Consider the following 13,713-nt stretch of genomic DNA (forward strand, 5'->3'; position numbering starts at 1 on the left):
TTTTTGAATATACTGTACTTACCCGGTGATTATAAATTAAAGGACCCTCCCTTCCTCCCCAATAGAGACACAGTGGACCGAGGAGAAAATTGAGTTCTTTGTTTACAATGAGTACTGGGTATCTGAACGACAGATGGCGCTGTTGAGTACACCCCCTACCTGTGTAGCGATCGCTGGCGAATTTTTCCGTAGAGTTTTTCTGTCGAGCAACAGAGTTGCAGCTATTATAATCACCGGGTAAGTATATTCAAAAATTTATTTTATAATCAAAATAACATTACTTAAAATATTTGTGATTAATTTTAAGGTTGCTGCTTTTAAAGAACATCTTGAGATGAAGATTTTACTTATTTTCAACAGGTGTAGCCATTGGAAAATTGTGTACCACTGTGGAGGACTGTGATTTAAATCATGAAGGTAGCATTGACTGTATTGATGGCTTATGTCAATGTAAACCTGGCATAGATGTGTACTATGACTTTAGGATGAATCCATACTGTTATAGCAGTAAGTATAGTGAGCTTTTAATATTTTGTTGATGGAATACTATATTAAACATTATCTCGTTTATCAACATCATCACTATACTGTACCATACATAGTTTCAAACTTAATTTTTCAATATTAAACTTACCCGATAATCATGTAGCTGTCAACTCCGTTGCCCGACAGAATTCTACGGGAGGGATACGCCAGCTATCACTATACTAGAAGGGGGTGTACTCACAAGCACCACCTGTGGCCAGGTACTACAGTACTTGTTGTTGTCGCCACCTCACTTTTTCCTCTGTCGTGCTTCCGGCTAGACGTTCTTGGATACGCTTATGATTTTGGAGTATTGTTCACGGTTTGGTGAAGTATTTCTCTAAATTTGCAGCTATTCGCTATACTGGAAACTTCTATGTTAGCTTAGCTAGCGTTTGGAATTAATTTAATTTTTATGGTGACGAAGAGAGTATGAACTCTCTTTCACCTTTAAATGGCCGACCCTTCCCTTAGACGGAAGTGTTGGTGTCTAAGAGAGTATAGACTCTCTTTCTTAGTTTTGTTATAGATTTATTTTATATCTCTCCGCCTTTTATAGGCCTCTTCGATTAACTTACTTTTATTATAAACTTATTAAAATTAATTTTTATATTTGTTTATATTCGACCTTTCCTAATAGTAGGCGGTCTTTTCTTGGTACCGAAGTTAATTAACATTGAGCCCGTCATTTCGGTTTTACCTGTTAACATATTATGCTATTTTAATGTCTTTGAAAGAATTTCTTTGATAGTCTCGTACTGTTTTCAAAGTTGAACTAACGTTTTGTTTTGTCTCTGCAGTTGTTGACGTTCAGAACGTTCAACTTGCGCTCTATCGTTACGATAGAGAAAGAATTTTCACGGTGTCACGTTGCAGTAAGAGTAACCGTGTCTAGCGTTTTGTTCATTCTTTCTTAACTTAATGGTTTTAATTCTCATAAAGGAACTTTTCATTTTGGGAAATATTTCAGTTTTTTCCTTTAACAATAATATGTTTTAACGATATATATGATTGGGCTCTTCTCTCAGGTTCTAAGTTAAGAGAGAGAGAGAGAGAGAGAGAGATAGAGACGGAGGGAGAAAGAGGAGGATAAACGTTTCATTCAAGCGAGTAACGTTGTTATCGTTTTTGCTCTTCTCCCTAGTCTCTTTAGGGGAAGAAGGTAAACGTTTCTAGAGTGATCTAGTGTTTAGTCTCTTTCCAGCCACTGAATTATTTATCTTTCATTAGATTTTTCTGTTACATTGTAATTCTGTTTTCGCAATTACTAACTTTTGAGAAAGGATAGAATTGCGTGTTTCAGGTACAAACCACTTAAAGTTTCGAGTTCAGTGAAATAAGTGCAAACAGAAAATCAAAGTGATAAGTGATTAGCGCAAAGTGTGTCAGTGTTGTGCGTGAGGGTACTTCTGTGCGTGTCAGTCGTCCTCCCAGTCCGGGACCTCTTGCAAGCTCCCAAGCCCAGGGGAGAAGCAATGTCGAAGGGCAAAAGGGTTCGGCAGGCCTTGATCGGCGCACAGAAGTATCCTCGGTGGTTGCGGGCGTGTCTTACAGAGACCGTCACTCCCACCCGCAGACGATTGAGCCCTTATTTTCTCGTCTGCAGAAGAAATTTAGGGGAGAAAACGCTGGTCTCAGGTCTCAAGACCTCTTAAACGTAAAGTCCAGACCTATGCCAGACGTACGAAGTTAGAGTTCAACAACCCGGATGCAATCATTGGGTTAGCTCTGACTCGCCGCAGTCATCAGTTGAATGCACTCCGCCTAAGAGGAGTAAGGTTCTGCCGCAACAGATCTCTGCTGTTAAGGCTTTACCTCAGCAGACCTTAGTGTCTGCCGACCCCAAGTTGACTCTACTGCAGTCCATGCAGTCACAACTTTCGGTCTTGATGCGTGAGTGTTGGGCTGAGAAGGTTGCGCCTCCGCCTGCGCTCGCTCCGCCTGACCGCAGTACCGCCTGCCAGGCGTACGATGTTGAGCCACGTTATGAGTTTACTGATCCCAGTGGTGTGCAGCTCCCTCCGCCTTCCTTAAGGCAACCTCAGCAATGGGAACAGGAGGCTTATACCTCTCTTCCTCCGCTTCCACTTGCTGTTCCACCAGTGAGGCAACACTCGCTTGAGGTACAACAACCTCTCCCATCCATGAGTCAGTCTCCTCAGCTCTCGCTGCAGCGAGCTCAACCCTCCTCAAGGCAAGCACCTTAGCCTTGCGCCTCAGGAGCCTCAACTTGCGAGACATTTACTGCGTTCTGCGCAGCCACTACCTCATCGCTCTCAGCTCACACCGCAGGAACCTCAACTCGTTCCTCAGGAACTTGCTACTGCGCATCCGCCAACCACTCAGCAAGCGCAACCCTTGAGTTCAGCCACTCATGCCAGGAGTCAGCCTCCTCCACCCATGCGCCTACCTTCTGCTACTTCTTTGGTGTTCCCTCAACAGAGTCTTGAAGAGGAAACCACAACTATTGTTGTTCCAGCTCGTTCTGACTCTGCTGTTCAGCATACCTTACCTCCATTTTCAAACATTATGATAATGGAGGTTATTTGTATTACTTATTTAAAAATATATTTGTATTCCTTGCAATATATTTATAACAAATCGCAAAATATGGCAAAAATCATGAGTTATGAATGTAAGGTAATATTATGTTGATATTAAACCCCTTGCAAGCATGCATGTAGTAATGCAGTGTTGCCAACAGGGCGAGTTTCCCTTTCCGGAGGTGAAGTAGATTATAGTACATTTAGTGTAGCTTAATTCTACGATTATCATGCCGGCTATCAAATTCATCAACAAAACAGTCTAAATCAATTCCCTCGGCACGTGCACTTTCAATGGACGGTAATGCGATATTACTCACTCTAGCACTGGTCATGGAATTTCTGAGAAATGTTACACGCCATGCAACACGCTCTGCTTACCTTACAGCATGTTCTACATACAGCATGCTCTGCATACAGCATGCTCTGCTTACAGCATGCTCTGCATACAACAGGCTCTGCATACCTTACCGCATGCTTCTCAGTCACACATCTTTGGTTGTTGCCAACTCACTAGACTGTCAAGCAGTTTCTTAACGTTGCCTTCTAGTCTGCTGCGTTTGCACAGTGTAACCCTCACTGAGAGAACTTAGCTTTTCTCGGATATGGTCCCTGTAGATGAGAAAGTGCTTTTCTCCCTCCTTCTGATATTCTCTTGAGGACTCTGTCATTTGGAGAGGAGCCTTTAGCTGCGTAGCCTCCTATGGACTTTTATTTAAGCATAACATGCTTCCAGGGAAGGTAATGGTCCCACTTCAGTCGCTAATCCCGTCTGTTACCACACCTGCTCCCATAGTCCTTGAGCTGTGTTGCAAGACATGCAGTCCAAACTTAGTCCTTGTTAGAGGATTTTTTGTTTACGGAGTCAGTGTGTCACTGGGAAGACGTTCAACAACCAGCAGGAGTGACTTGTTGTGACGCAGTACGGCAACCTTAGCAACCCGATAAGGAGTTGTCTGTACGACCCAGACAGTCTAGACAGCTTCGGGTTGTCACTGTACTTCCTCGCTTCCCCATGGTTGACAGTTCACAGACTGTGCAGCAGTACCATGATCTTGTGTCCGGCTCCGTCAGACGACTGGCTTTTAAGAGCTCCCACAAGTCGTCGCTGTCTGGAGATTCTCAAATGGACTATGGATCTGACCAAGGAACTGGGCCTCCTGGTCAATTTTGAGGAGTCTCAGCTCGTCCCATCCCAGACCATTGTCTCCCTGGGTATGGATCTTCAGAGTCGAGCTTTTCGGGCTTTTCCGTCGGCCCCAAGGATCTTCCAAGCCCTAGAATGCATCCAGAGCATGCTGAGAAGGAACCGATGCTCAGTCAGGTAGTGGATGAGTCTAACAGGGACACTTTCATCGCTGGCCCTGTTCATCGTGTTAGGGAGACTCCACCTCCCCCCCCTTCAGTATCATCTAGCTGCTCACTGGATAAAGGACATGACGCTAGAGACGGTCTCAGTTCCTGTTTCCGAAGAGAGAAGGTCTTCTCTCGCGTGGTGTAAGAACAGCTTTCTTCTCAAGGAAGTCTACCTTTGGCTGTTCAGAAACCCGACTGCCGTCTCCTCTCGGACGCATCAGACACGGGCTGGGGTGCGACTTTGGACGGATAAGAATGCTCGGGAACATGGAATCAGGAGCAAAGGACACTTCACATCAATTGCAAGGAGTTGTTGGCGGTTATTCTGGCCTTGATAAACTTCAAGTCCCTCCAGCTTAACAAAGTGGTGGAGGTGGACTCTGACAACACCACAGCCCTGGCTTACATCTTCAAGCAGGGAGGGACTCTTTCGTGGAAGTTGTTCTAGATCGCAAGGGACCTCCTCATCTGGTCTAAAGATCGAAAGCTCACGCTGGTAACGAGGTTCATTCAGGGCGGTATGAATGTCATGGCAGATCACCTCAGCCGCAAGGGTCAGATCATCCCCACAGAGTGGACCCTTCACAAGAATGTTTGCAGCAGACTTTGGGCCCTGTGGGGTCAGCCAACCATAGATCTGTTCGCTACCTCGATAACCTAGAGACTCCTGTTGTATTGTTCTCCGATTCCAGACCCAGCAGCAGTTCACGTGGATGCTTTTCTGCTGGATTGGTTCCATCTCGACCTGTATACATTCCCGCCGTTCAAGATTGTCAACAGGGTACTTCAAAAGTTCTCCTCTCGCAAGGGACACGGCTGACGTTGGTTGGCTCCGCTCTGGCCCGCGAGAGAATGGTTCTTAGAGGTACTGCAATGGCTGGTCAACATTCCCAGGACTCTTCCTCTAGGAGTGAACCTTCTACGTCAACCTCACGTAAAGAAGGTACACCCAAACCTACACGCTCTTCGTCTGACTGCCTTCAAACTTTCGAAAGACTCTCAAGAGCTAGGGGCTTTTCGAAGGAGGCAGCCAGAGCGATTGCCAGAGCAAGGAGAACATCCACTCTCAGAGTCTATCAGTCTCAAGGGGAAGTCTTCCGTAGCTGGTACAAGACCAATGCAGTTTCCTCAACCAGTACCACTGTAACCCAGATTGCTGACTTCCTGTTATATCTAAGGAAAGTAAGATCCCTTTCAGCTCCTACGATCAAGGGTTACAGAAGTATGTTGGCAGCGGTTTTCCGCCACAGAGGCTTGGATCTTTCCACCAACAAAGATCTACAGGACCTCCCTAGGTCTTTTGAGACCTCAAAGGAACGTCGGTTGTCCACTCCAGGCTGGAATCTAGACGTGGTCCTAAGGTTCCTTATGTCATCAAGATTTGAACCTCTCCAATCAGCCTCTTTTTAGGACCTCACGTTAAAAACTCTTTTCCTCGTGTGCTTGACAACAGCTAAAAGAGTAAGTGAGATCCACGCCTTCAGCAGGATCATTGTTTTCACATCTGAAACGGCTACATGTTCCTTGCAGCTCGGTTTTGCTAAACGAGCTTCCTTCACGTCCTTGGCCTAAGTCGTTCGAGATCCCAAGCCTGTCCAACTTGGTGGGGATTGAACTGGAGAGAGTACTTTGCCCAGTTAGAGCTCTTAGGTACTTTCTAAAAAGGTCTTAACCTTTACGAGGACTATCAGAAGCCTTATAGTGTGCTATCAAGAAACCTTCTTTTCCAAGTTCTAAGAACTCAGTTTCTTACTATTCAGGCTTCTGATTAGAGAAACACATTCTCATCTGAAGGAAGAAGACCTTGCTTTGCTGAAGGTAAGGACACATGAAGTGGGAGCTGTGGCTACTTCTGTGGCCTTCAAACAGAGCCATTCTCTGCAGAGTGTTATGGATGCAACCTATTGGAGAAGCAAGTCAGTGTTCGCATCATTCTATCTCAAAGATGTCCAGTCTCTTTACGAGTACTGCTACACCCTGGGACCATTCGTAGCAACGAATGCAGTAGTAGGCGAGGGCTCAGCCACTACATTCCCATAATCCCATAACCTTTTAACCTTTCTCTTGAATACTTTTTATGGGTTGTACGGTCGGCTAAGAAGCCTTCCACATCCTTGTTGATTTGGCGGGTGGTCAATTCTTTCTTGAGAAGCGCCGAGGTTAAAGGTTGTGATGAGGTCCTTTAGTATGGGTTGCAGCCCTTGATACTTTAGCACCTTTGAGTTGATTCAGCCTTCCAAGAGGAACGCTGCGCTCAGTAAGGAAGACGATCTTATTAAAGGCAGAGTAACGGTTCAAGTCGACTTCCTTACCAGGTACTTATTATTTCATTGTTATTGTGGATAACTGATTATATGAAATACGGGATACTTAGCTATCCTTTAGTCTTGTACACTGGTTTTTCACCCACCCCCCTGGGTGTGAATCAGCTACATGATTATCGGGTAAGTTTAATATTGAAAAATGTTATTTTCATTAGTAAAATAAATTTTTGAATATACTTACCCGATAATCATGATTTAATTGACCCACCCTTCCTCCCCATAGAGAACCAGTGGACCGAGGAAAAAGTGAGGTGGCGACAACAACAAGTACTGTAGTACCTGGCCACAGGTGGCGCTTGTGAGTACACCCCCTTCTAGTATAGTGATAGCTGGCGTATCCCTCCCGTAGAATTCTGTCGGGCAACGGAGTTGACAGCTACATGATTATCGGGTAAGTATATTCAAAAATTTATTTTACTAATGAAAATAACATTTCATTATAATAATTGTAGAACTGTTCTACTGTGTGACTTAAAATCACATTATGCCCATATTCACAGTTTTTAAAGATCTTGTCACATAGATTGTTGTCTTCCAGACAGAAGAAGAGCTATCACTAATAGAAACACTTCCTGGATCTACTACTATCAGGAAGCAACCTTCACCTTTACTATTTTTTATCTATTGCTGTTGACAGCTCGGCCAGAATTTCTCTGGATTTTGCATGGAAGTCTGACCAGTTTGTAGCATTTGCTAATCATTTCTTATACCTTTTTTTATTACTAACCATAATTCAACCTTTTCACTTTTTCCTGTAAATAAAAGTAAATGACTAGTGCTGCATTGAGATATAGTCAATACTAACTCCACCTATACAAACTACTTTCATTTTCATAACTCAGGTATTTTCTAGTGTTTGTCCTTTATTCTGGTAGTGTTTTCAGATAGGACGTGCATGAAAATTTCTTTGGTTCGAGGGAAAAAAAAGTGTCATGGCTAATATGTTTAATGTACGGTACATAAAAAAAAAACTATTTTTTATTGCAAAAATACCTTTGTTCCTACATGACTACAAACCATTTGCTCCTTATTATCAATATAGATGTTAGTACTAGCTAGAAAACAGCTATAAAACTTTAAACGTTGTGTCAACAACCATACAGTACCGGTTGTTACCAGTGGTAGCGGTGGGAGGAGGAGTACCGCCACCTTGCTCACATATACCATCTTCACTTTGATCTTAGCTGTGGTAGGAGAAGGATCCTTCCACATTCACTGGCTATGGCAAATGAAAATTTACTCTTTAAGATTTGTTCCCGTTAACGCTTGCTCCACAGGGATTTTTTGTCTGTGTTAGACAGGTGAGCAACTGTAGCCAAGAGCTTACCTTTTCCACTTTGGATTTAGACTTCTCTGAAGTCTTAGGATGAGAAATCTCTAGAAAGGAAGTCACTTCCATCTGTTTGCTGATCCGTGGGCGGATACATGCAAGCAACTTGCGTCCCTGGGGTTTGGAGTCCAACCTTGCATATTGGAAGCTTATTGGAGCCAAGATAATTCAAAGGCTGTATTTATTTGAGGATGATGATACCTGATGGAGATAAAATTGATTATAAATTTTTTTTTTCCTTCTACTATTTCAGTGAGATATTCTACTTCCATATATAATACTGTATCACATTTTGATATTGATGATATGTTCAGAGATTATTATGATGTAACCAGTTGTTATAAGAATCAAGTGAATGATATAAAGCACACTGTTGTTAAATCTGCAATAGGTAGAATGGAAAGTTGATTGTTATTTTACATTAAACACTTATTTTATCATTTAATTTTTTATATATAATTTTATCATTTAATTTTTTATATATATTGGACATCAAAACCACTTGATAATATTGGTCAAGAAAAGATTGATCACCTGGTTAAAATGAAAAATCTGGTCCCTTCATTTTCAGGTAGTCAGAAAGAAATTGGTGTTTGTTTGTTTGCATCTGCAGTGGTATAGATGAAGACAAGTTTAGATTTCAGTCCTTGAAAAGTATTTTGTTTGAGGACTAAGGTCATAGTTTTTTAAAGAAAGGGTGTGTCTTGTATCTTACATGAGAAAAACTCTTGAATCCTTTATGATATTGATTGAAGGTTATAGATATATTGTTAGGTTTCAAAGAATAAAACCAAAAAAGAGATTGTCCTCCTACAAAGCAAGTAATGTCACAAAGCTTGTACATTTATAATCAGCTACCTTGTCTGAGGAAAGGATCGTGATGTTTATCTTGCATTATGCCATTAAAACTACAAAACATATGCCAGTTATGATGATCCTGATTGTGTTATGTGTTCAACTGTGGATAAATGAAGCATCTCATCCTCTGTTTTATGACCTTTACAAGTTAATTTAATTTCTAATAATAACATCAGTTTACAGACATGGACACTGTTTAGTTCACTCTCACGTTACTGTACTCAAGTCTTTTGTTACTGTCAATAGACTTCATAGAATGGGCAGAATCAATTGCAGAAATTATCTTACACTTCAAGGGACAGTCGAAGACCATCGAAGCTAGTACTTTGTTAATCATTCCCCACTGACCTTGCGATGTTGAGGTCTGATAGAAAGACATTAGAAAACCTGGTTTATTTAATGCAAACTCTTCAATATACCTTTATAACTCAAGATAAAGATAGATAATTCACAAAGATAAATCCATACACTTTTATTTTAGCTCTGCAGGTTTGCTTAATCTGGCTGGGCTACTCCATTACTGTACAATACTTCCATTTTGATCTTGAGAGCACCTCGTAAAATTCCATCACCTTCACATCCCAGACTTAGGTACTAAATGGTAAAAACCTGAATACATTACATTGTATTGAAGTTCCCTATACCCTGAACACTTTTTTGACACCTTCACAACCTTTTTAGGACCTATGGAGATCCATTACCTTCAGCTCGCTCACAACCCACCCAGCTAGATTACTTATCAATTTTGACTCATATTTCTTATTGTTAATAATTTCTGCAGTGCATTGATATATTTTAACCTCTCTACAGTCACTGTTGCTCTCTCTGTTCTTATTGTTGCATCCTTGCACTGTTCACTGTGTTGTTATCTCTAGAGCTCATCTAGTCAATTTGTTACTGTACATTGATTGTAAAGTTTTCTTCGGTTGTACTGAGAACAGGAAGGGAAGGACGAATCATCTCTTGACTTTAGTAACTTGATAGAGCTTAGTGCCACTGCATTGGAATCCCACCAATGATTGTACTGTACTGTGCAGTATATCACATAAGACTTTCGGGGTAAAAGGTTTTTCCTGTATTGTTCTATTTACGGAAGTTATTGCTATTTCAGTGAAACTCCCTTGATGATCATATTGCTTCTTCTCCAGAAGTTCGGTTTAATTAGCACTTGTAAGATTTAGAAAATTAAAAATTTTTCCCATTTTCCTTCGCTTCAACCAATACGGCTCCTTAACCAAGAAATAGAGCCTGGTAGTGGTAAGTGGTAGGGGGCCCAGATTGTCGCATTAGGAAATATAGTTTTTAGTTTACTCCGTCGACTGGCTGTGACTGAACACACACTCATTGTTTACATACTGCATTTTAAGATGTGTTCCCTTTGTTTGGTTTACAAGTATTGCTGTGTTTCCCTGTTTTAGTTTACAGTTATTGCCTGGAATATGCACGGGAATTATTTCTTGGAGATCATGTTCCGCATTCCCTTGTATCATGTTGGGGGCATTTCTGTGATTTGAATAATCGTTAAGAGTGTGTTTCCCTCTCGGTACCTCTAATGTATGTGTTAGTGATTGACGATCAAGTTAATAGTTCTTGCAAGCCATGAAAGACTAGGCTAGATAATTGTAGTGGGATGACAATGACACTGCCACCTATAGACAATGCACAAGTTCAACCATTTTTCAGTAGTGATGAGTCTCACAAGCTCTTGACATCACTTGTTTGTTTTGTTTAAACTTCAGAAGTTCAGTGAATCCTCCCTTACTCTTGGTCCTTCTTATCCCATTGTTAATCCTAACCCAACCGGCCATAGTCATTCCGAATTAATAGCATTTCATTCACTAAGGGCTCTAAACGTACTGTACTGGAGATTCAGGTTAATGTTTGGTGCTTGGACCCTCAATATCCCAGACGTGGTAATTGATATAAGGCTAATCAATTAACTGACCTCTTCTAGAGTTTAGTTAACTGTCTTGACCCAATCGTTGTGCCTCCTAAAAGAAAATTTCTAAATTCAGATTATGCATTAAATGGTTATCACTTTCAATTAAAATGACTATGTGGTTTAAGATTTTATAAAACTGTTCAATAAATTTTAACTAAACTTAATCATTTGTATGTGTAAGAATGATTAGTTACCTAACTTTGTTACAGAATATAGTTACACTTATAAAGGAAAATTGCTATTGAATGGTTTGCCAGACAATTGGTTCATGGCTCTTACGATAAACTAACTTATGTTTTTAAGTTACGTTCTGATACGATTTTTCCTCAAAGTGTGTGAAGATAACTTTTTCAACTCTATAGCTTATTCCTCTCAATTCCTTAATTTCCTGATGATTAAGACCAATAAATTGTTTTAGGGAACTCAGAAATCAACTTAGGTCTAGATTCAGAGTAATATTTCAGGACTAATCTTCCAAGTTTCACCCTTAACCTAAATGCTCAGGAATTGTTAAATAGGAGCCTATCTACACCATTCGGTAAAGGCTAGCGTTCTGTTGCCTTCATCCTCGCCTAAATGCATAAGGGAATTACAAGCGTTGGAGATCGCTAGAATGTTGTATTCCTTTGTTAAGGGCATGAATTGGGTGTAGCAAAGGAAAATGGGATCATTTTTCAAATTTTATGCATGTGAGAAAAAGCAGTATGAACATCAAGTGTTTATAGAAGGAAGAAATTTGATTAAAATTCTAATTTTATTTACATAAATGCAATATTTTATTCTGTTGTCTTTAGGTTATTGTCCACAATGTAAGTTTTACTTTTGTTTTATATGTAACATATTTTTCTTTTTGAATTTGCAGAATTTAATTTACTTAAGAGTACATGCAGCAAAAATACTTGCGGGGAAAATGAAGTTTGTCGTCGTTCAGGGGCATCTGAAACTAATGAAAAATACTGCTTCTGCAGAAAGAGATACTTGCACATAGAAGGGAAATGTGAAAAAGGTATGTTTTTTAATTATATCCTTATTTTGTTTCGTTATGTAACTTTTGTTTTACTTTAAATGGTACAGTACGTTGAATTAGTATTCCAGTACAGTATTATTATTCTAGTGTGGTTAATATTAGTAGTGCTTGTAGTTTAGTTAAAGCTTTTTTGTACAACCATTTGGCCCATTAATAAAATTTCATCTGTTCCCCTTGGTTTCTCTCCACTAGCTAATGGTGTTCATTTAAGAATAACTTGAAGCAAACCCTTTTAGGGCTTTGAGTTTTGAATCAAGGGTTGATGTCATCAGTTGATGGCACACAGTAGGCATTATAAAGATGCTTTATAGCATCCCTTGGCCAGCCCATAACTCCACCCAGTTTTCAACCTCCATCTACAGGTCAAACCTCTTTTCTCCCAGTTGTGCATGTGCTGGCTTTAGTGCCAAGCTAGTTCTTTTGCTTAAGGGTACACTCAAAGACACTAATCTATCTTATTTCTCTTCCTCTTATTTTGTTAAAGTTTTTGTAGTTTATGTAGGAGATATTTATTTTATTGTTGTTACTCTTCTTAGAATATTTCATTTTACTTTTTCCTTTCCTCACTGGGCTATTTTCCCTGTTGGAACCCTTGGCCTTATACCATCCTGCTTTTCCAACTAGGGTTGTAGCTTAGCAAGTAATAATAATATATGGCCCAAAATTTATAAATCAGTCATTGAGCTACTTTTTATTGTAATTGAATAGATATCTGCATTGTTGTTGACATTTTCCTCCTTTATTTTTTTAAACTGCTACTTTTACAGTAATTGGATGAATATCTGTATTGTTATTTACATTTTCATCTTTTATTTTTGTAAACTGCTTTTGAATTTGGGGATGTTAGTGCCTCACAGTTCCATGGCTTGTTAGCCTCAAATAATCAATATCTCAAGCAATTAAAACCATATTTTAGATTTATTTGCTTTTGTATGACATAAAAATTCTTGGTGCATCTTTTTGATAGTGTACTGTATATGTAGCTGGAATACAAACACATCCTTTTATAGGAATATGATATCTATGAAGATGGAAACTCGCTGTTAAAATTCATAACAAGATGTTGGAGAGTCATCCTCCGAAAATGTTACTGTTTACGGAAATGTTACTGTTTACGGAAATGTTACTGTTTACGGATGCATCAAAGGAAGGATGGGGCTTACATCTGAGGAAGCAGATTGCTGCAGAGTGCTAGTCCAAGGAACAGGAGAGCCTGCACATCAATCAGCCGGAGTTGAAAGCAACACTTGGCACTGTAAGCATGCCATCAGCATTTTTGAGCAATAATATTACCATGGTGGCTTAACATCAACAAAAAAAGAGGTACTGTATTGTTTCACAGTACCTCTGTGAGTTGGCAAAGCAGGTACACACTTGGTCACTAGACAATGCAGTGGAGCTGTCAGCAAGTTTCTTTCCAGACAAGAGGAATGTAATCAAGGTCAAGCTCAGTCGCCATGGACAAATAGTAGGAGCAGAGTGGTCCATGGTCCATTCATCTTCGGGTGGTGAAGAACATTTTGACTTTATGGATTACCCCAGTGAGAGAAATATTGGCTATGAGGCTCAGTAAGAAGCTGCCTGTACTCTTTCTACCAGTCCCAGACCAATCAGCAGCCATAGAGATGCTTTTCAACATCCAAGGCACAACCTCAACTTATATGCCTTTTTGCCATTTTGTCTGATTCGAAGGGTAGTCAACAGGGTACTGACTACTTGAAACCTCAAAATAACTTTGATGGTTCCCAAATGGAAACAAGCCGAATGGTACCCAAACCTTCTGATGCTCTTGACAGCAGTCTACCAGG

At 40.4% G+C, this 13,713-nt stretch overlaps 1 protein-coding gene across 2 annotated transcripts in view; it reads left to right on the plus strand.

Moving 5' to 3' along the window:
- The window catches only part of LOC137658779 (uncharacterized), a 60,682-nt gene that overhangs the window by 10,897 nt on the left and 36,072 nt on the right, over positions 1-13,713 (plus strand). For both annotated transcript variants that reach the window (XM_068393805.1, XM_068393804.1), the window contains exons 2-3: positions 361-507; positions 11,741-11,884. In XM_068393805.1, the coding sequence (XP_068249906.1) occupies positions 361-507; positions 11,741-11,884 (291 nt within the window). The remainder of the gene's footprint in view (positions 1-360; positions 508-11,740; positions 11,885-13,713) is intronic.

The sequence above is a fragment of the Palaemon carinicauda genome, chromosome 19 (genome assembly GCF_036898095.1).
Source record: "Palaemon carinicauda isolate YSFRI2023 chromosome 19, ASM3689809v2, whole genome shotgun sequence".
Classification (NCBI taxonomy): Eukaryota; Metazoa; Arthropoda; class Malacostraca; order Decapoda; family Palaemonidae; genus Palaemon; species Palaemon carinicauda.